Source organism: Pygocentrus nattereri, chromosome 6 (genome assembly GCF_015220715.1).
Source record: "Pygocentrus nattereri isolate fPygNat1 chromosome 6, fPygNat1.pri, whole genome shotgun sequence".
In the NCBI taxonomy this organism is placed as follows: Eukaryota; Metazoa; Chordata; class Actinopteri; order Characiformes; family Serrasalmidae; genus Pygocentrus; species Pygocentrus nattereri.
The window spans coordinates 26850-49467 of record NC_051216.1 but is presented as its reverse complement, the minus strand read 5'-3'; the positions used below and the strand labels follow the sequence as shown (position 1 = coordinate 49467).

Here is a 22618-nt window from a genome sequence, read left to right as displayed (position 1 = left end):
GCAGATCTCAATGTTGTAGAATTGATTGATTATTCTATCTAACAGGGAACTGGAATATATCTGGATGGAATAATGACAGGCTCAACAGGTTTGTTTAGGTGCATACAACTGGTACGTGCAACGTCATACAAGTAACGTTTAATTAGTTTTTCGTTCTTATGGTCATTTAATTGCTCTGTTTGGGACTCGAATAGGACCAGTTACCTGTTGAGACTCTGCCTGTTTTTGCTACTGAATAATCTAAAATGACTCAGCATTTGATATTTTTTTCTGGACAACATGCAAGTTACTGCATCTTTTCAGTTCTTCTGCAGCAAGCTACAGTAGCTCAATTTACTTTTTATTGAAAGGCTTTTTTTTCTTTCTCTTCTTTGTTTTTTTTTTCTTGGCTGTTTTCACAGACCACCTGTTACCCACTATTTTAGAAATAGAGAGAGGAAATCTTAATGCACCTATCTCCCCTGAAGAAATCTGGGGGGTGATTCAATCTCTGTCTTCTAATAAAGCACCGGGACCAGATGGTTTCCCAATTTAATTCTATAAAACATTCTGGCCAGAACTCCAACCTATTCTGCTATTAGTTCTGCAAGACCTGCTAGATCAAGGTACCATTCCAGAGACTGGGAAACCAGCCTCAATCTGCTTAATCTTAAAAAAAGATAAAGATCCCCAAGTCTGCTCATCCTACAGGCCTATAAGTCTGCTCAATACGGACTGCAAGATATTTGCTAAAGTTTTAGCAAGAAGACTTGAAAATATTTTACCTCAAATTATTCATGCTGATCAATGTGGGTTTAACAGAAAGAGTTTTGGGTCCGACAAAGACGCAAATACCCTTCGCTTATAATTTCACTAGATGCCGAAAAGTGGAAATGTGGAAAAATGGAATGGGCCTTTTTAATTGCAGTGCTAAAAAATTTAATTTAGGGGATAATTTTATTAAGTTTGTTAAGCATCTATATGCAGACCCAAGGGTAGCTGTAACCACCAATGGTATTTTATCTGAATCTTTTAAAATTGAAAGGGGAACGAGACAAGGATGTCCTCTCTCACCTCAGCTTTTCTCTTTGGTCATAGAACCCTTAGCTCAGTGAATTAGGATGAACAAAGACCACTTCGGAATTTTAGTGGGAAAGGATGAGCATAAAATATCCCTCTATGCTGACGACATTTTGATATATATGTCTAAACCAACCCAGTCGATCCCTGTACTTTTAGAAGGCCTTGACCAATATAGCCGCCTTTCCAGATATAACATAAACATATCCAAATCATCTGCAATGCCACTTAACATACATATAACAGATTTATTTAATTCTATTTGCCCTTTTACATTAGTGCAAAATGTTTTTATATATTTGGGCTTATTTGTTTGTCCAACACTAAAAGATCTTCATAGTAAAAATGATAACCTTCTTGTAAGTTCAGTTAAGACAGAACTTAAAAATGGGTGTTCTCTTCCTATTTCATTTTTTGGCAGGATAAATGTCTTGAAGATGAATATTCTTCCACGATTTCTATACTTGTTCCAGTCTATACCAAGCTACCTAAATGCTTCCTTTTTTGCAGATCTTAATAAATTATTCTCTAGGTTTATCTGGAACCATAAGAAAAATAAGAAATTTAATGAAACCTAGAGACAGAGGTGGAGCTGGCATACCTAACTTTCAGATATATTATTGGGCTGCTCAGATAAAGAATATGTCAACTTGGTGTAATGATAGGAGGGAATCTTTATGGTTAAATGTTGAATCTCTTTGTCTGTTTGCCTTTACCAACTAAACTCCTGCCATTTATACATGATTTCCGCAGGCTACGGTGCCTCTCAGAGTTGTGCAGTGTCCAATACACTTTTAGCCTGGAGAGACGTTAAGCTATATCTTAAAATCCCCCCACATATTTCAGTGTTATCGCCAATTGCTTATTAACCTGACCTTCCTCATCAGCTCTTGAATGTAGGATTTTCTAAATGGAGTTGCTCCGGAATCGTCCAAATATCAAATTTATTTTCAGGCAGCATTCTGAAATCTTTCTCACAGATTCAGGAGCAGTTTGGTATTTCAAAATCTGAATTTTTTAAATACCTACAAATTCAACATTTTCTTAAATCCCTGCATGATACGGATAAATTAAGAATAGAGCTGACTGAGATAGAGGAGCTTCTGAATACCATCTACCCTATTTGAGGGGTATGTGGGAATGAGATCTGGGCATGAACATAAGTGACAATGATTGGAAATTTGTTTGGGAAGGCCTACAACCTAGAGTATGCTCGACATCCCTTCAAGAAATGAATTTTAAGTGTATCAATAAGACTTATCTTACGCCAGTTCACCTCCATAAGATTTCCTCAGATTGCTCAAATCTTTGTTTCAAATGTAAACAGGAAAAAGGTACATATATGCACTGTTTTTGGTCATGTGATAAGATACAATTCTATTGGAAGGGGAATCCAATGAATTGGAAGGGGAATTCACCGTGAATTGGAAAAAATACTGAGGATTCTTTTAAACCTTGAAATGGACTCTGTACTTGATGATAGCACTAGCACCTTAAATCTAAAACTTGGACTACTTAATATAAGATCACTAAACTCTAAAGCAGTCGTCGTAAACGAAATTATAAGCGATCATAAATTTGACTTTTTTTGTCTTACTGAAACGTGGGTTAGACCAGATGAATATTTAGCTTTAAATGAAGCCACGCCTGTAGGCTATAATTATGCACATAGGCCAAGACTATCAGGCAAGGGAGGTGGAGTGTGTGTAATATACCAAAATACTCTCGATATTAGTCAGAAACAATGTGACACTTTCACTTCCTTTGAGGTCCTCTCTATTCACGTCACAAATCCGGTCACAAAAAAGAAGGCGTTCTCATTATTTAACATTTACAGACCACCAGGGCCATACTCTGAATTTATAAAAGAATTTAGTGACTTCGCTGCAAACCTGGCTGTGTGCAACGATAAAGTAATAATTGTAGGGGATTTTAATATTCACTTTGAGAAGGTAGACGACCCATTAAAAAGGGCATTTACCTCAATCCTAGACTCAGTTGGTCTTACCCAAAATGTAACCGGGCCGACACACGACTGTAGTCATACGTTAGATTTGGTTTTGACACTAGGTCTTAACATAGACAAGCTGAATATCCTACCGCAAACCACAGTGATCTCCGACCATTACTTAATTTCGTATGAGCTACGATTTAGCCATAATATATATACGTCCCCTCGTTATTCAACAAAGCGCACAATAAAACCTTTTACCGCCCTACAATTTATAGAAAATCTCCCAGAGTTATCAACCCCAGTCTCCACTCCATCAGATCCAATGGAACTAGATTCACTAACCGATTATTTAGAAAATACATTACGATCCACTTTAGAAAATGTGGCCCCACTTAAAATAAAAAGAATAAGGCAGAAAAAGCCCCGTGGTACAACGATAAAACCCGGACCTTAAAACAAACAGCTCGGAAATTAGAGCGGAAATGGCGTCATACCAAACTAGAAGTGTTCCACACTGCCTGGAAGGACAGCCTTATAGAGTATAGAAATGCTCTCACTGAAGCTCGCTCAGCATATCTGGCCTCGCTGATCGAGAATAATAAGTATAATCCTAGAGTTCTGTTTAATGTGATTTCCCAAATCACACAAAATCAGGCAGGTACCAGAAAAACCAGAAATCCCAGCAACTCTCACCAGTGAAGTTTTTATGGACTTCTTTAATAATAAAATTGATAATATTAGACAACAAATTCAACCCACAGTATCAAATTCTAATCCAGCTTGGCTGTCATCTGACTTGGCTGATATAGAACAAAACACAGCTGTAGAAAAGAATCTGGAAACCTTTTACCCACTCCCACAGCTGGAGCTAGAGAAGATTATCTCCTCTGCAAATTGCACAACCTGCACACTCGATGCAATTCCATCAAAATTACTTAAAGAAGTACTGCCAGCCATTATAAACCCTATTTTAACTATAGTAAACTCGTCCCTTAGTCTGGGCCATGTACCCAAAGCTTTTAAACTAGCAGTTATCAAACCTCTGATCAAGAAACCAAATCTTGATGTCACCGTTTTGTCTAATTACAGGCCTGTTTCTAACTTACCGTTTATATCTAAGATCTTAGAAAAAGCTGTGGCCCAACAACTTAGTTCATATCTACATAAGAACCATATATATGAAAAATTCCAGTCTGGATTCAGGCCACACCACAGCACTGAGACGGCTCTAGTTAAGATAACTAATGATCTTTTTCTTGCCTCTGATCAAGGCTGCGTATCCCTGTTAGTGCTACTTGACCTCAGTGCGGCTTTTGATACAATAGACCACAATATTCTCTTAGAAAGGTTAGAAAACAAGGTTGGAGTCACAGGGACGGCCCTATCATGGTTCAGATCTTACCTATCAGAACGTTATCAGTTCGTTAGGGTAAACAATTTATCTTCCACTTATTCAAAAGTGAGATTTGGAGTTCCGCAGGGCTCTATATTAGGACCTTTATTATTTACCCTATACATGTTACCGTTAGGCACAGTTATAAGTAACCATGGCGTAAACTTTCATTGTTATGCAGACGATACTCAACTGTACATATCAGCCAAGCCTGATGACCAATACAGGTTAAAGAAAATGGAGGACTGTGTAAAAGACGTGAAAGGCTGGATGTCACAGAACTTCCTCCTACTAAACAGTAACAAAACAGAGGTTCTCCTTCTGGGTCCAAAATTAGCCAGAAGTAAATCACCAGATTTAATCTTAAATCTCGCCGACTTTCCAGCCACACCTGGATCAGCAGCAAAAAATCTTGGCGTTATAATAGATTCAGATTTATCATTCGATCAACACATAGGCAGCATCACTAGGACAGCTTTTCTACATCTTCGCAACATTGCCAAGATCAGAAATGCCCTGTCCCTGCGTGATGCAGAAACACTAGTACACGCCTTTATTACTTCTAGGCTAGACTACTGTAACGCACTACTGTCAGGATGCACGAGCAGGAATTTAAACAAACTCCAATTAGTCCAAAACGCCGCAGCCAGAGTCCTCACTAAAACTAGAAAATTTGAACATATCAGTCCAGTGCTATCATCACTTCATTGGCTACCTATTAAATTCCGTATTGATTATAAAATCCTTTTATTGATGTATAAAGCCCTACATGGTCTCGCTCCCGAGTACCTGCAAGACCTTATTTCTCATTATGAGCCATCACGACCACTCAGATCCCAGAGCGCTGGATTATTAATAGTCCCCAAAATTCAGAAGGTTTCAGCTGGGGGAAGAGCTTTTTCTTATAAAGCCCCCAAACTCTGGAATGACCTTCCAGAAACTGTTCGGGACTCAGACACAGTCTCAATCTTTAAGACTAGGCTGAAAACTCACTTGTTCAGTTTAGCTTTTGGTAGCTAATGTCCCCCCTTAGATAAAGGTAGCAGATCCAGGGGTCCATGGACACAGGGAATTATAGTAAACTGAGGCGCTGGTGCTGTCGTCCCGCTGCTCGCACGCGGTCACTCAAGTTTGTGGACGGTGGAGTGGAGGGATGCCGAACTGTTTCAGAGTGCTGCCATGTCTGTGTGTCCTTCTGGTTCTCTCCTTTCAGTTAAGCTGTCATAGTCAGATCTGCCGGAGTCGTTAGCCACACTCTGTAAATGTTTACATTCCCTGTTTATGTACAAATGGATAGAATAAAACTAATTCCATTTACCTACTTTCTTTCCGAGTACACAATCACCCATATGACCGGCTGGACACTGAAGGACGACCGACTGCCAAGCCCTCCTGCTACCTACTTCAGACCAGCTGCCCATGCCCCAACCACCTACCTCGGATGAGCTGCCCACCCTACGCTGATGTTTTCATAGACTCCTAGTTATTCATAATACCAATATTACTGCTGTTAATATTAGTAATAAAATCACTTGTAGGTAGTTTGACCAGAGGAGGATGGGTCCCCCCTGGTGAGCCTGGTTCCTCCCAAGGTTTCTTCCTCAGTTCTGAGGGAGTTTTTCCTTGCCACTGTTGCCTCTGGCTTGCCCACCGGGGGGTTTCTGTACATTCTTAGAGTTCTCTTGAAACTTTTTCTTTTTTGAAACTCTGTAAAGCTGCTTTGTGACAACATCCGTTGTAAAAAAGCGCTATACAAATAAATTTGATTTGATTTGATTTGATTTGATTATAGGACAAAACATCTGTTTTTCATATTGGTGTCTTTGGCCAAGAAATGTATTTTGCTTTTGTGGTCAACTCCTCATGTGCCGTCTGTTGACCTATGGTTGTCCCAGGGCACAACAGTACTCCCATTAGAGCAACTGACTTACAACTCAAATCAGAAAATGCATAAGTTCTGGCAAATTTCCCAATGGCTGATGTCTCATCTCAAGACATGGGATTAATTATCCAGATTTTTCAGCTGAGTGTGTAGCAGCCGGGATGAGAATCAGTACCTCCAAATCCGAGGCCATGGTTCTCAGGCGGAGAAGGGTGGATAGCCCTCTCTGGGTTGGGGATAGGCTCTTGCCTCAAGTGGAGGAGTTTAAGTATCTCAGGGTCTTGTTCATGAGTGATGGTAAAAGGGAGCGTGAGATTGACAGGCGGATTGGTGCTGGGTCAGCAGTGATGTGGGCTCTTTACCGGTCTGTTGTGGTAAAGAAAGAGCTGAGCCATAAGGCAAGGCTCTCAATTTACCGATCGATCTACATTTCCACCATCACCTATGGTCATGAGCTTTGGGTAATGACCGAAAGAACGAGATTGCAAATACAAGCGGCCGAAATGAGTTTCCTCCGCAGGGTGTCTGGACTCTCCCTTAGAGATAGGGTGAGAAGTTCGGTCATCCCTGAGGGAGTAGAGCCACTGCTTCTCCACATCGAGAGGAGCCAGCTGAGGTGGTTCGGACATCTGGTTAGGATGCCTCCTGGATGCCTCCCTCAGGAGGTGTCACAGGCAAGTTCACCTGGGAGGAGACCCCGGGAAAGTCCCAGGACACGCTGGCCTGACTATATTACCCAGCTGGCCTGGGAGCACCTTGGAATCCCCCCTGGGGAGCTAGTGGAAGTGGCTGGGAAAAGGGAGGTCTGAGCCTCATTGCTTAGGATGCTGCCCCCACAACCTGAACTCCGGAGAAGTGGAAGATAATGGATGGATGGATGGATGTTCCAGCTGCGCTGCGTTATAGACCCCTGTTAGATCTTTCTTACCTACTGCTATATGGCTCTACAGCGAGTCTCCTTACTGCAGAGACGGTACTGATCTCTTGCTGTCTGAACTGTGCTGAACCTGATCATGTCTTCTCTGATTATTACACACTGTGCAATATCTCAACTATTACTGTACTGACACTTTTCACTGTGCACTTTACACTACCGTATTGATACAACTCAAAGTTAGTCATGTCTTTAATATGTGCTGTTAGACCTCCTCATACCACTCAGTGCCTGCTGTCTGTAATTACAGCAAACCTGTCTCATATGCCATGTAAATATGTAAATAGATATACTTTGAGACTTTATTGTATTTCTCTTGTACTTTAACATGTCTAGATTTATTTCTATTTTGTATTTTTGTGCATAGTTTATGTAAGTTTGTTTATAATAATATATGTTGCTACTGTAGGACTGCCACTAGTACATGCCTTTATTACTTCTAGGCTAGACTATTGTAATGCAGTGCTGTCAGGATGTACGAGCAGGAATCTAAGCAAACTACAAATAGTCCAAAACACTGCAGCCAGGGTCCACACTAAAAGTAAAATTAAATTTAAACATTAAAAAAAAGTAAATTTTATCATATTACTCCAGCGCTATCATCACTTCATTGGCTGCCTGTTAAATTCCATATTGATTATAAAATTCTTTTATTGACATATAAAGCCCTACATGGGCTCGCTCCTGAGTACCTGCAAGACCTTATTTCCTACTACAAGCCATCACAACTACTCAGATCGCAGAGTGCTAGCTTATTAATAGTTCCTAGAATTCCTAAGGCTGCAGCTGGGGGAAGAGCTTTTTCTTATAAAGCCCCCAAACTCTGGAATGACCTTCCAGAAACTGTTCGGGACTCAGACACAGTCTCAATCTTTAAGACTAGGCTGAAAACTCACTTGTTCAGTTTAGCTTTTGGTAGCTAATGTCCCCCCTTAGATAAAGGTAGCAGATCCAGGGGTCCATGGACACAGGGAATTATAGTAAACTGAGGCGCTGGTGCTGTCGTCCCGCTGCTCGCACGCGGTCACTCAAGTTTGTGGACGGTGGGGGAAGAGCTTTTTCTTCTAAAGCCCCCAAACGCGCATGCCATCATCGTGACTGTCTACATTCCCCACTCTGCCAACCCGACGTCAGCAAGTGATGTCATTTACTCAACTACAGCACGTCTCCAAACGCAACACCTGAGTGCCTTTATCGCCATATCGGGTGACTTTAACCAAGTCGCTATGGCCAAGGCACTACCACACTTCACGCAGTATGTGGACTGTCCCACCAGAGAGGAAAGAACACTGGACCTGCTGTATGCTAATGTTAAGGACGCATACAGCTGCTCCACCCCCCCCTCTGGGTAGGTCAGAACACAACTTGGTGCACCTCAGCTCCTGTTATGTACCGCTGGTGAAGAGTCAGCCTGTGACCAAGCGGATAGTGAGGAGATGGGGAGTCTGGGGAGACTTACGAGGCACTGCAGGATTGCTTTGAGGCTACTGATTGGTCTGCACTCTGTAAGCCACAAGGAGAGGACATCGATGGGCTCACAGAGTGCATCACGGACTACATTAACTTCTGTGTGGACGCCACTGTCCCAACCAGGACTGTTAAATGTTACCCAAACCACAAGCCGTGGGTAACAAAGGACAGTAAGGCTCTCCTCAACAAAAAGAAGAGGGCCTTTGGAGCTGGAGACAGAGTGGAGGTGAGAAGGACCCAGAGGGAACTGAGGACAGCTATCAAGGAGGCGAAGAACAAATATAGGAGGAAGCTGGAGTGGAAACTCCAGCAGAGCAACATGAGGGAGGTCTGGAATGGAATGAGGACCATCACCAGCTTCAGGTCTAGCAACAACAGAGGAGCAGAGATCAGTGTGGACGGGGCCAACAAGCTAAATTAAGAGACCCTTATTAGTCCCACAACAGGGAAATTTCACCTCTGCATTTAACCCATCCGTGAAGTGAACCACAACATACACATTAGTGAGCACACTTGCCCAGAGCAGTGGGCAGGCCAATCTGCAGTGCCCAGGGAGCAGTTGGGGGTTAGGTGTCTTGCTCAAGGACACCTCAGTCATGTGCTGTCGGCTCTGGGGATCGAACCGGTGACCTTCCGGTCACGAGGCTGGATCCCTAACCTCCAGCCCATGACTGCCCCAGTCTGTTCTTAAGCTTACATAAGCTTACAGTGATGCAGGTAGATGCCCCCCTTGTGTCCTGGATTGTTGACTACCTGACTGGCAGACCATAGTATGTATGCCTGCAGCACTGTGTGTCAGACAGAGTGGTCAGCAACACTGGAGTTCCACAAGGAACTGTCCTCTCTCCCTTCCTCTTCACCCTCTACACCACAGACTTCAGCTACACAGAGACTTGCCACCTTCAGAAGGTTTCTGATGACAATGCAATAGTTGGATGTATCAGCAAGGGAGTGGAGGATGAGTTCAGGGCGATGGTGAAGGACTTTGTCGCATGGTGCGAGCGGAACCACCTGCAGCTCAATGTGACAAAGACAAAGGAACTGGTGGGGGACCTGAGGAGGGACAAGGCATCGGTGACCCCTGTGTCCATCAGCGGGGTCAGTGTGGACACTGTGGATGATTACAAATATCTGGGTGTGTATATTGACAATAAACTGGACTGGGCTAAGAACACTGACGCACTCTACAGGAAGGGCCAAGGTCGTCTCTATTTTCTGAGGTGCCTGAGGTCCTTCAACATCTGCCGGACTATGCTCAGGATCTTCTATGAGTCTGTGGTGGCGAGTGCTGTCCTCTATGCTGTTGCATGCTGGGGAAGCAGGCTGAGGGTGGCAGACGCCAACAGACTCAACAGACTGATCCACAAGGCCGGTGATGCTGTGGGTGTGGAGCTGGACTCGCTGACGGCCGTGTCGGAGAGGAGGATGCTGTCTAAGCTGAAGGCCATTATGAACAATGGCTCCCACCCACTCTACGACACGGTGATGAGACACAGGAGCTCATTCAGCTCAAGACTCACTCTACCAAAATGACCACAGAGCGCCACAGGAGGTCATTCTTACCTGTGGCCATCAAACTCTATAACTCCTCCCTCAGGGTCTTAAATTATTAGTAAAGTGTTTATTTTTACATAAATGGCTGCAACTGTAACAACTGCAATTTCCCCTTGGGATCAACAAAGGAATCTGATTAAAAAAAAAAACTTATTTACTTTGGGTTTTGTCTGTTTTTGTTGAGGGAGTTAGGTTAGATTTTTGTATTTTTGTTTCCTTTATTTTGTGTAGGAAAGTTAGTTGATTGGGGGGTATAATTTTATTTCTTCTTTCTTTCTTTCCATTATTTTTGGTTGAGACCACTCCTGAAGCTTAAGCAATCTGTAATAAAGAATAAATGAGACTAGTAAATGAGGCCAACTGATATATACCAGCAAGCTAATCACCTGTTTCATAACCTCAGTGTCTCTTTATTGGTCACAAAAACCATTTGAACGAGCATGATGCACTATGGTGCTAAAAAAGGTGCATTAAAATTACTACTTTTTTACGTTTTTTTCACCTCTTCCCCACTCTGTCAGTTCAGCCGCATATAAACACCACCACCTTTAGCACCAGTTTTAGAAGTGTCTGCATTTTGAGGTTTTACACATATTTAGCTGTAAATGTCTGATTATCAGCACTAAACTCAGAGTCTGAGTTAATCTAAGGACTGTTTGAGACAAGTTTTAGACCAAACACATTGTTGTGGGCATTTAAATGGAAGTAAACGCAGAATCCGAATGGAGTTTTTCTGAACTGGATTAGGATCTGACTGAACCTTCACTACAAAAATTTTGGAAGTCACTCTGGACACAGGGTAAGTCCTAATGGTTAGTTAATTGCATCACTGTTTTAACCTTTTTGTAGCCAAATGAAGGCTAAAGCAGAGAGTTAACAGCAGGTTTTACAGTATTCCTGCTGTATGTTTATGGTGTATTTCTAGGTTGTGCCATGTTAGAGCTGATGTCTCTCACTCTGGCTAATGATGGCAGGCTCCTCTGTGTGATCTGGTGTGTGAGTCATGTGGCATAATTTTTGTACATTCATCTGCTAATTAAATAAGACACTTCCAATAGATAAAATTACTTAAAACAAGTTTTAAAAAATCTCAAGATAAGAAAAATAATCATATAACATTCTTATAATAATAATTATGAGAAATCTGGTCAAAATATGTAATACCTAAGACATTTTTAACTTGCTAGATTTTTTGTAGTGTAAAAAATCTAGCAATCTAGCTGTTGTCCTGTTTGCTACAAATGGCCACAAAAGAAAACTTCAGTCATACCAAATTTATCAACAAAAAATCTGAGATCATTCAGATGTGGAACATGTGATACAGAAAAATGTAAAACCAAAAGGAATGCAGAAAAACAAGGATAGTGTCTGAATGTTTGACTGTTGGGAATATTTGACTAAGAACAGTCATGTGCTTGGGAAGATGGGGAAGCTAATTAAATAACATGGTAGCAGATCACAAAATGCATTTTTATGATTGCACACTGCTCAAAAAAATAAAGGGAACACTCAAATAACACATCCTAGATCTGAATGAATGAAATATTCTCATTGAATACTTTGTTCTGTACAAAGTTGAATGTGCTGACAACAAAATCACACAAACATCATCAATGGAGATCAAATTGATTAACCAATGGAGGCCTGGATTTGGAGTCACACACAAAATTAAAGTGGAAAAACACACGACAGGCTGAACCAACTTTGATGTAATGTCCTTAAAACAAGTCAAAATGAGGCTCAGTATTGTGTGTGGCCTCCACGTGCCTGTATTTGCACGTGTTGTCTGTGTTTGCTAGTCATGAACTGAATATAATTTTTATAGTTCTGCTCAAAATGAGCTAAAATTGTCATACTTAACATACAAAACAGTCATACTGAAAGTAAAGTTTCAGAATGGAATATTCAATTATTAGTTTCAATAAAAAAAAAAACATAATAAATGTACAGATTCACTGAAAGCAAAAGGATTTTAGTCCAATGTAAAAGACCAGTTAAAACTAATGTGACATTAAACTAATTTGTTTGAATGATCCAGATATTGTTTATTATCCCTCTCATACCTTTGTGCTCATTGTCCACTGCCAAGTGCATCATGTTCACATTGTATTAACTGTACTTGTCACTGGAGAAGTTAGGGTTAGGGTTATAATCCCCTGTATATGTTTATAATAACAACAAAGTTTAATGAAATTCATTTGAACCAAATGGGTTAATACACAGTAAGAGTTATTGTTTCATTTCTAACTTTGCTGTGGTATTTGTTTACTTTCTGCAGAGGATCAGATTACTTTATATACCATAGGTTTTAAATATGTTTACATTGCTAAATGTTTTTAATGAAATGCACCTGAAGCCTTATACTGGAGAAATAAATAATGTACGAGAGGGTTTTCTTATATATATGATCACCAAAGAAAACCTTGCAATGTCATAGTAGGTGTCAGTTAAACCTTATCTCATTATCAAAAGGATTGTAAACAGGCAACTGCATCTTATCTGTTGTCAAACCTGTAACTCCACTTACTATGAATCACAGTTTCCCTGTGAGAGCGAAACGAAAGTTGTCCATGTATTCTTTACTTACTTGAGTTACGCATCACAGCTTAAAAGCCTTCCTAGGGTCCCTAAAGAGGTGTAAGCTGGTTAGGTATATATTTTATGGATATATGTTGATCCGTCACTGAGAAGACAATAATAAAATTAATGTCTACTACATTTAACTTAAAACGAAGAATTAAGAAGCTCTGGAAAAAAACATCTATCACAATGAAGTATATTGATATAAATGTCCACAAACTCCTTTTTCTTTTTAAAAATCAAATGTGTCCAAAAGAGCTGAATATTGTTTTAGCAAAGCCAGTAAAGACGACATTTTCATCAGGAATTATCCAAATGTAGATAGAGGGCATTAAATGCATCATTCCAATCTGATCCACAGATTTGGAATGTAGGCCACGACCCAAATACTCTACCTGAATAGGAGTTTAAGATTAAGATTTAGTGACCCTTATTAGTCCCACAGTGGGGAAATTTCACCTCTGTATTTAACCCATCCATGCAGTGAAACACCACATACACACTAGGGGGCAGTGAGCACACTTACCCGGAGAAGTAGGCAGCCCTATCTGCAGTGCTCGGGGAGTAGTTGGGGGTTAGGTGCTTTGCTCAAGGACTCCTCAGTCACATTAGAAATTTGCATTCATTTTCCTTTCATTTCAGACCTGTCCTACATGTTTAGTATCCATTTGAGTGCATCACCCTGAAACAAAATGTAACAGACCTGCTGCTTGAAAATTTTACATTTTTTAGGTTTTTATGTTCTATTCTTCCATTCTGTAAAACTCTCATATCCAGTCCTCAATGCTGGACTCAACAATGCAGGATCTAATCATGATCATTTGGTATGTTGAGCAGCATTCATCTCAGAGGCCCTCAGGATCATCCTCCAAAGTGTTCTCTTTCTCTGGGTCTGTGTGTCACTGTTCATAACATTGTTCCCTAAAGGAGGTTATTTTTTTTCTTAATGTAGTTTTTCACAAACTTCTTTGAAGTTATCTTTTTATAACTTGCTGAAATGTAATAATAATAATAATAATAATAATGCCAGTTTGCCATAATTTTAGTCTGAATATTTAAAAAAAAAATTTTGTTAAATGTACCTGAAACATAAAACTGGATAAATAATAATGCAGAAAATGATTCTTATATAAATGTTCACTGAAGAAAACCTTGCAGTGTTGTGGTATGTGTCAGTTAAACCTTATCTCATTATCAAAAGACTGTACACAGACAACTGCAGCTCAGCTATTGTCAAACTTGTAACTGTCAAAAAGAGAAATCAAAGTTGTCCACATGTATTCATTATTTCCACAAGTTACAGATCACAAGTCAAATGCTTTTTAAGGTTTATTAAAGTTTTAAAGTGTGTTAACTGGACAGATATATATATATATATATATATATATATATATATATATATATATTTTTTTTTTTTTTTTTATAGGTATGTTTTAATGTCACTTTAGACAGTTTACAGTTTGTTTACAGGTAGAAGATTCCGAGGTATTTTAATTATCACTCGTTTCATCTTATAAACTGGTTCATCTTCATTTCTTTCTATGACAGGGTGAACCATCTCCTCCCACAGAGTTTTTCTGGATTACTGACAGATTTTATGATAACTTTATTTCCTTGTTGCAGAGCTTTTCCTTTCATTTCTTTCCCTGTGCAGAAGGTTTCTGAGTAGTGTGATTTTATATTTTGTTGCCCACTTACGTGACATTTCTGTGTGTCTGGATTTCATTTTCAGGTGTGAGATTGAAGAACATTGATATATATTACAGCATGTAATCTTTCAGTTTATGAATTGATTTACATTTTTAATCTTTCAGTTTTATCTTGCAGAATTCCCAGGGTCTGGAAAACAGCTCATGTAATTCCTCTGCATAAAGGTGGTGAGACAACAGATCTGAATAATTATAGGCCAATCTCAAAACTGTCGTGTTTAGCAAAAATGTTAGCATCTCTAGTAAACCAGCAATTGAAATCATTTCTTCATGAAAATTCTGTTTTATCTAAATATCAGTCTGGTTTCAGAGAAGGTCACAGCACTATCTCTGCTACAACACTGGTTTTAAACAATCTGTATTCAGACATAGACAAGAAGAAACATTGTGCAGCTGTTTTTATTGACTTATCAAAAGCATTCGACACAGTTGATCCCACTCTTCTTTTACGGTACTTAGAAAAGATTGACTTTGATGCAGCTGCGCTGGACTGGACCCAAAACTACCTCACTGACAGAAATCAGCGCATGGCATTGAATAATTATAAATCAGAGTTGGTATCTGTATCTAAAGGTGTCTAAATTTAGCTTAGCTCTAGCTCTACATTAGTTTGACTGGTCTGACCAGTATCTTCTGTATTCAGACATAGACAAGAAGAAACATTGTGCAGCTGTTTTTATTGACTTATCAAAAGCATTCGACACAGTTGATCCCACTCTTCTTTTACGGAGCTTAGAAAAGACCGGCTTTGATGCAGCTGCGCTGGACTGGACCCAAAACTACCTCACTGACAGAAATCAGCGCATGGCATTGAATAATTATAAATCCGAGTTGGTATCTGTATCTAAAGGTGTCTAAATTTAGCTTAGCTCTAGCTCTACATTAGTTTGACTGGTCTGACCAGTATCTTCCCCCACCACCTGATCCAACTCACCACCAGATGGTGATCAGTTGACAGCTCAGCTCCTTTCTTTACCCGAGTGTCCAAAACACATGGCCACAAGTCCAATGACACGACTACAAAGTCAATCATTGAACTGCGGCCTAGGGTGCCATGTGCACTTATGGACATCCTTGTGTTCAAACATAATGTTTGTGATGGACAAACTGTGGTTTGCACAGAAGTCCAAAAACTGAACACCACTTGGGTTCAGATCAGATAGGTCATTCCTCCCCATCGCATCCTGTTCTCACTGTCATTGCCCACATGATTGTTGAAGTCCCCCAGTAGGACAATAGAGTCTCGAGGAGGAGCACTTACAAGCACCCTTCCCAAGGACTCTAGGAAGGCTCGGTACTCTGAAATGCTGTTCGGTGCATAAGCACAGACAGTGCTTAAGAACAGTCAGGACCTGTTCCCCAACCCAAAGGCATAGGGAAGCTACCCTCTCGTCCACCAGTGAAAACCCCAACATAGAGGAGCTGAGTCGAGGGGCCCTATGAGAAAGCCCACACCTGCCCACCGCCTTTCACCATGGGCAACTCCAGAAGAGAATAAAGTCCAGCCCCTCTCAAGGAGATTGGACCCAGAGCCCAAGCTGTATATTGAGTTGAGCCTGACTATATCTAGCCGGTATCTCTCAACCTTACGCACCAACTCAGGCTCCTTCCCTGCCAGTGGGGTAACATTCCAAGTTCCAAAAGCCAGTTTCAGCAACCAAGGATCAGAACACCAACGCCACCAGATGCTCGCTGGCGAGCCCCTCCCACAGGCCTGGCTCAAGGGTGGGGCCCCGGTAACCCTGATCTGGGCAGGGTACACAAGTCCTGTTTTCTTCTTATTTTCATAAGGGTAATTATGGATCACACTTTGTCTGACCTGTCACCTAGGACCAGTTTGCCTTGGGAGACCCTACCAGGAGCTTTTGCTCCAGACAACATAGCTCCTAGGATCATTCAAGCATGCAAACCCCTCCACCACGATAAGGTGGTGATCCATGGAGAGGCAGCTGGAACAGACACCACTAAATGAGCTTCTCCGTTCATCCAGTGTAGCAGGCAGAGGGTGTGAGGTGTTGTCCAAGATGGCTAGCAGCTTGTTGAGCATCCTCTATTCTGCCACAACCTCCAAAGAGTCCAGCTTGATTCCTACAGCAGAGACAGCATTCCTAATGAGTTTGTTCATTTTGTTCAGAGCAGTGTTGTTACTGCTGCTGCTCCAGAACACAATAGCATAGAATAGAACACTTGCCATAGTAGACTGGTAGAATCCATAGGAGCTTAGTGCCACACTAAAAGACCTCAGCCTCCTCAGTCTCTAAGGCTTTGTCCTCTTTTGTACACCATGAGAGTTACAGCTCCAGTCTAGCTTGTTGTCACTGCCACTTGGTGCGTCACTGCGAGTGACTGAGAGCACATCATTGCGGGATTGTTTTCTGGTGTAAGTTCCTAAATCAACCAAAAGTGGTAAGTACCTGTAATATCATGGTTTCTGCTGTTTGTTTTGCCTGTTCAGAGTGTGTTTAGTTTAATCCCCTTTTCCACCTCTAGTGTTAATGATAGTAGCTGTGTTTGTGCTAAGTGCCAGTTTGTTAGCTCTCTGGTGGAGTAGGTGGACCAGCTAGAGGTGCATCCGGGGTGTATTAAAGGATAGACAGCAAGATTCAGTGCTAGCAGCTCCGGGTACCTTAGGGGGAGTCAGCCCCCCACTCGACTCCGGAGTTAGAGCCCGTGAATGGGTGATGACTTGGCGACATAGAGCATTTATTTAACCGTGATGTGAGCAGGATTACATCATCTATTGTTCATGAACACAGCCAGCCCTCCTCCCTTTTTCTTACCAGTGCGCTTGTGGTCTCTGTTGCCCTCACAGTATAAAAAAAATTCAGCTGAACATGAGAGTCAGGTACACGGGCTCAGCCAAAACTTAGTGAAGCACAGAATGCTGCATTCTGGTACTCCTGTTGTGTTCATGTTAGAGCAGACAGTTCATCCATTTTGTTGGTCAGTGACTGTACATTTGCCATAATTATTGCAGGAAGATTTGTTTTTTCTCCTACTCTGCAGCCCCGGTAAGGACGTCTCAGCTCTGCTGGAATCACCGGCCACCGCAATGTAAACAAAGCTGCCGGTTTCCGATGCGCAATCAATTTAATTATCGTGTAGACAAAGCTGCGATGGCGTGCAGTGCAGTCAGAAAGTTCCATTAAATTATCCATTGAAAACTTCAAAAAGCTGGCATTTATTTCTGTGTTTATTGCTGTGTTACTTCCCTATAGAAGTAAGTCCATCAAAAACTACAATCACACTACAGTTCTTCCAGTCCAAATCTTCTACTTTGCTGGTTCACATTTAAGTGTGTAAGGCAGCAGATCGCTCTCCATGGTGTCTCCAGACTCTGTCACGTCTGTCACATGTGCTCAGTGTGAACCTGCTTTCATCTGTGAAGAGCACAGGGCGCCAGTGGCGAATTTGCCAATCCTGGTGTTCTCTGGCAAATGCCAAGCGTCCTGCACGGTGTTGGGCTGTGAACACAACCCCCATCTGTGGACGTCGGGCCCTCATACCATCCTCATGGAGTCGGTTTCTAACCGTTTGTGCAGACACATGCACATTTGTGGCCTGCTGGAGGTCATTCTGCAGGGCTCTGGCTCCTCCTGTTCCTCCTTGCACAAAGGTGGAGGTAGCGGTCCTGCTGCTGGGTTGTTACCCTCCTACGGCCTCCTCCACGTCTCCTGGTGTACTGGCCTGTCTCCTGGTAGTGCCTCCAGCCTCTGGACGCTACACTGACAGACACAGCAAACCTTCTTGCCACAGCTTGCATTGATGTGCCATCCTGGATGAGCTGCACTACCTGAGCCACTTGTGTGGGTTGTAGAGTCCGTCTCCTGCTACCACGAGTGTGAAAGCACCACCAACATTCTAAAGTGACCAAAACATCAGCCAGAAAGCAGAAAGGTGCTGAGAAGTGGTCTGTGGTCCCACCTGCAGAACCTCTCCTTTATTGAGTGTATAATAATAAAAAAAAAAGAAAAATAATAGTAATCTATTAAAGCAACAAAAAATGCACAGCAAAGCATTCCTATCTTTTGGTTTTTAACTATAAAGAGCTGTGTATTGACACTACTTATGTTTCTGCTTTTTGTAATTTTGATTATTTGAAATGTCCATTTTCATAGCAGTACTGAGATGTTAATGTAAACCCAGTAATTCATGGATCCCTAATCTTTTATTACAAACTATTACAACTCTGTTCTTATTAACAAACACTATAGAAACAACAAAAGTGCAGACAGGTTGCTGTATTTAGAGTGTGCAGTGAGGACAAAGAAAAAACAAGCTCACTAATAAGAGCAGAGTTTACTTTCACTTCTCTCAGTTCAGCCTACTGGGCTGAAACTGGGTGTTTCTTAGGTACAAAAGGACCAGTAACTTCTTCATTCCTTCACTAAACTTTCCAGTTCTTGCCCTTTCAGCTTGATACTCTTCTCAGGTAAGGATTTAAGATTACTGCTGTAAAATATATATTTTCATTAGGTTTTTGTACAAAACTATGAAAAACTATAATGAAGTCACAACAGTGCTTCCACACTCACAGCCAACTAACATACAAATGTGGAGTCAAAGTGGAAATAACATTAAATTGGAGTTTAAATAAAATAACTTGTTAAAAAATAAATGATAAAATAAAATTTTAAAAAATCATTGAAGAATTCAGGTAAAAATAAATTATACATGTGTCACTAACAGCTTGCCTTGTGTTGTGTAAGGTATTAAAAAAATAATAATGTCAACTTTGAGTTACTGTAGACATTCTTTTTATGTATATCATGAGGAAGTGTTGGGGATTAACAGATTAGTTACAGTTAATTATGCATAATTTAAAAAAATGATTTACAGATTACTTACAGCTTTATTAACATTCAACAAATACTAATTCAAAGTCATGTATTTTATTTTAAATACAATAAAACAAAAGCCACACGTGTTTTATTATAATATTATGAAATAAAATGCTTATTATATTACTATTTTTACCCTTAACATATTTTTCCTAATTTATTGATTTATTGAAAACTCAAGCATCCAGAGATATGGTAAGCAAAAAATATTGATGGAGTTGGTCTGAGTTCTTACCCTTACATACTAGAATTAACCTGTGTGTTTAGAGAGAACTCAGTATGAACTGTATGAGTTTATTTTGCTTAAAAAATGATCATAACTTTAAGACCTCCAAGTCACGTTTTAAATAGTTTCTCCATCATTTAACAGCTCTTTTCCATGTCTTATTTCCTTTTTCTATTTTTCTGGAGCAATTTTAAATGATTATTTTTTTAAATTACATTTTGTTTCTAGAATTCTTTTTATTAATATTGTGTATTATTTTTCATATGAGTGATTGTTAGGACATGGATTGTTAGGATATTTAAATGTCTATTGGTCTTTTATTTTATTTCCACATCTAAAGTCAACAACAATGCTCTGGATTCTTTATGGACAAACTATATCAGCCAATGTAAACAAATATACAGTCTCTTTAAGTTTCATGAAGTGTTCTTTGTCTGTTTAACAGTGAAATAGATTTTTCCCTGGAGATTGGTACATGATTTAGGGTATTAATCTTTTCCACATGTACATGTAGGAAGATTTTTCTATTTAAATGATGATAGGCAGATGTTATTTGCAAGTGATTTGAGCAGTTTAGAACACAAGAAGACACCTAGTACATTGTATCTCATTGTTGTGTAGTACTGCTTATTAAATTATGTATTAAATTATGTATTAAATAAATGTATTTACTTCTATTTAGACTCAGAATGGCTGAACAGGATCAATACCTCACAGATCTAAGGTAATAATAAATTCATAGCTATATTTATTTTTCTACAATAATATTCAGAATCATATTTGCTGTGAAACTTCAATATACAGTCTGAAGTGTTAGACTCATGTAGACTTTTTTATTATATTATTATTTTATTATTATTTTATTATAAAGGTTTTATTTGTTAATGAGAACATTAAAAACATATCTGCTGTCCTTTTAATAGATCTAGATTACTGACTATATGAACATCTGAAGACTTGTAGTTTTGGTTGTGTCCTGTTGCTCACAATAATAGCACAACAGTATTATAAAAATTACATTTAGGTTAATCCAACTGAAGGTGGCCAACATTTAAGTTGCTCAAGATAAATTTTGGTCTAGCAGATGTTGGTGCAGATTGATTCCTCAGAGTTTGTCCAAATTGAGATTGGTTCAAATTGAAGTCAGCACAGATTTAGATCAGGCAAAACTGATGTAGTGTCCACATATAAATAAACAAAAGCTAGTAAATGTTGGTCCATGTTGATCTCAGAAGGTTCATTTGGCTAGTTGTAGTTCCAAATTAAGTTTGATTCAGGTACAGGTAGGTTGGCAAAAACTGAAGTAAGTCCAAAATGAGAAAAGGGAAAATCTAATCATTGAGAGCTAATTCAAAATTGAAGGTGCACTTGCTTGGGGATAGTTCAGAGTTTGTCAGGTTTTAGATTGGTCAAGGTGTTTTAGGTTGGGCTTGGCCTAATGTGGGGATGACAAAGACTGATGTTCATCAGATTCAAGATACAGGATTGTCCAGGATTTTCTCAGATTCTTTCTCAGACTGAAGTTAGTCCAATCCGAGGTTGGTAAAGATTGAGGTACTCCTCTTCTAAGGTTGGTCTAGACTGAAGTTTGTCCAGATGGAGGATGGGGTAAAGTGAGGTTGGACAAAACTGATTAGTATAGACTGAAGCTGCTTTAATAATGCTGATTAATTTGATTAAGGATACTCCAGATTGTAGTTAGTCTATATAGAGATTGCATAACAGTACTACAATGAGCATTGATCCCACACTGGTATAGATTGAGGTTGATCAAAATTGAAGTTTGTCCAGACTGAAAGGCCTAGATTGAAGTTTATCCAGATTTATCCAAATTGAAATTGGTTTACATTAAGTTTGGTCAAGACAGAGAATGGTCTAGATTAAAATTGCTTTGGATTGAGAACAGCAGTTACGATAGATAGTAGATCTACATTTGAGATTTGTGTAAACTGCAGTTGTTGCAGATTGAATATGGTCCAGTTTAAGGCTGGTCAGTTTTCATGTGGGTCTAGATTCAGGTTGAATTAAACTGAGGTTTTCAGATTGTACTTTTGAGGGGGCCAGTTTTACCTTTAGAGGATAGATAGATAGATATATAGATAGATAGATAGATAGATAGATAGATAGATAGATAGATAGATAGGGGGTACAGAAAGTGCAATTTGTACAGTAAGGTGTCCATATGTGCAGATGGATTAAAAAAAACTATGATTTAGCATGAGATTCAGATTCATTCCTCATCTATCCTCTTCCTTTCTTTTCTTCTTCTGGAGATTAAATTAAATCTAAGGTGGGGCCAGATAAAGGATTGTCTACACTGAGATAGTTAAAGACTAGATTGGTCCAGATTTGGTTTGTTCAAGATTCAGGTTGTTAAAGTTTGTCAAGTTGAGGTCGGTCCAGATAGGTTTGTTCAGACTAAGGTTGGTCAGCCTGGAAATGATTCACGTTCAGGTCTTTAGATAGAAATGACATTTGCCCAAACAATTCATTTTTCATTTAAAAATGTTTTGAATGCAGCTCACTATTTCTATTATGCATACAAAACATTAAATAATCACAGAAACCCTGACAAACCCAGAACACCACCCCCCCCCCCCCCCACCACCACCACCACTAAAACAAAAAATTGAGTTTAAAAAAAAGTTTCAAGCTGGTCTGACTGAAACTTTAAAAGATAACAACCTTTTTTATTAAAAAATAAAATATTGTATTGTTATTGTCAATTCTATTTGTAGAAAGGAAAATGAGCAATGCAAGAATGAAATTATGGATTTAAGGTAAGGCAGTACCAAATCAAAACATTATCACATTTTCTTTTGCACAGTGAAATAAAACACTGGACATTGTTTTTATTTATTTATTTGTTTGTTTTTTTTTCTGCAGAAAAGAGAATGGAAACCTCAAATCAAATAACAGGACATTAAGGTAGGAAACTACTTAATTATTAATGTAATCTAGGTTTAAACCTAGGTTTAAACTGTGATCACATGTCTAATTAATAAAACATTTATTT

At 39.7% G+C, this 22618-nt stretch overlaps 1 protein-coding gene across 2 annotated transcripts in view; it reads left to right on the top strand.

Moving 5' to 3' along the window:
* LOC108444147 (heat shock 70 kDa protein 12A-like) overlaps positions 1 to 22618 on the top strand; it is a 107452-nt gene that overhangs the window by 65140 nt on the left and 19694 nt on the right. Inside the window, exons 1-4 of one of the 2 annotated variants that reach the window (XM_037539552.1) lie at positions 18898 to 18967; positions 20285 to 20326; positions 22341 to 22382; positions 22489 to 22530. The exons of the other annotated variant lie outside the window; for it this stretch is intronic. Coding sequence (XP_037395449.1) covers positions 20292 to 20326; positions 22341 to 22382; positions 22489 to 22530 — 119 coding nt within the window. The 5' untranslated portion in view covers positions 18898 to 18967; positions 20285 to 20291. Of the gene's footprint in view, positions 1 to 18897; positions 18968 to 20284; positions 20327 to 22340; positions 22383 to 22488; positions 22531 to 22618 lie in introns of those variants that run through there. 2 annotated transcript variants of the gene reach the window in all.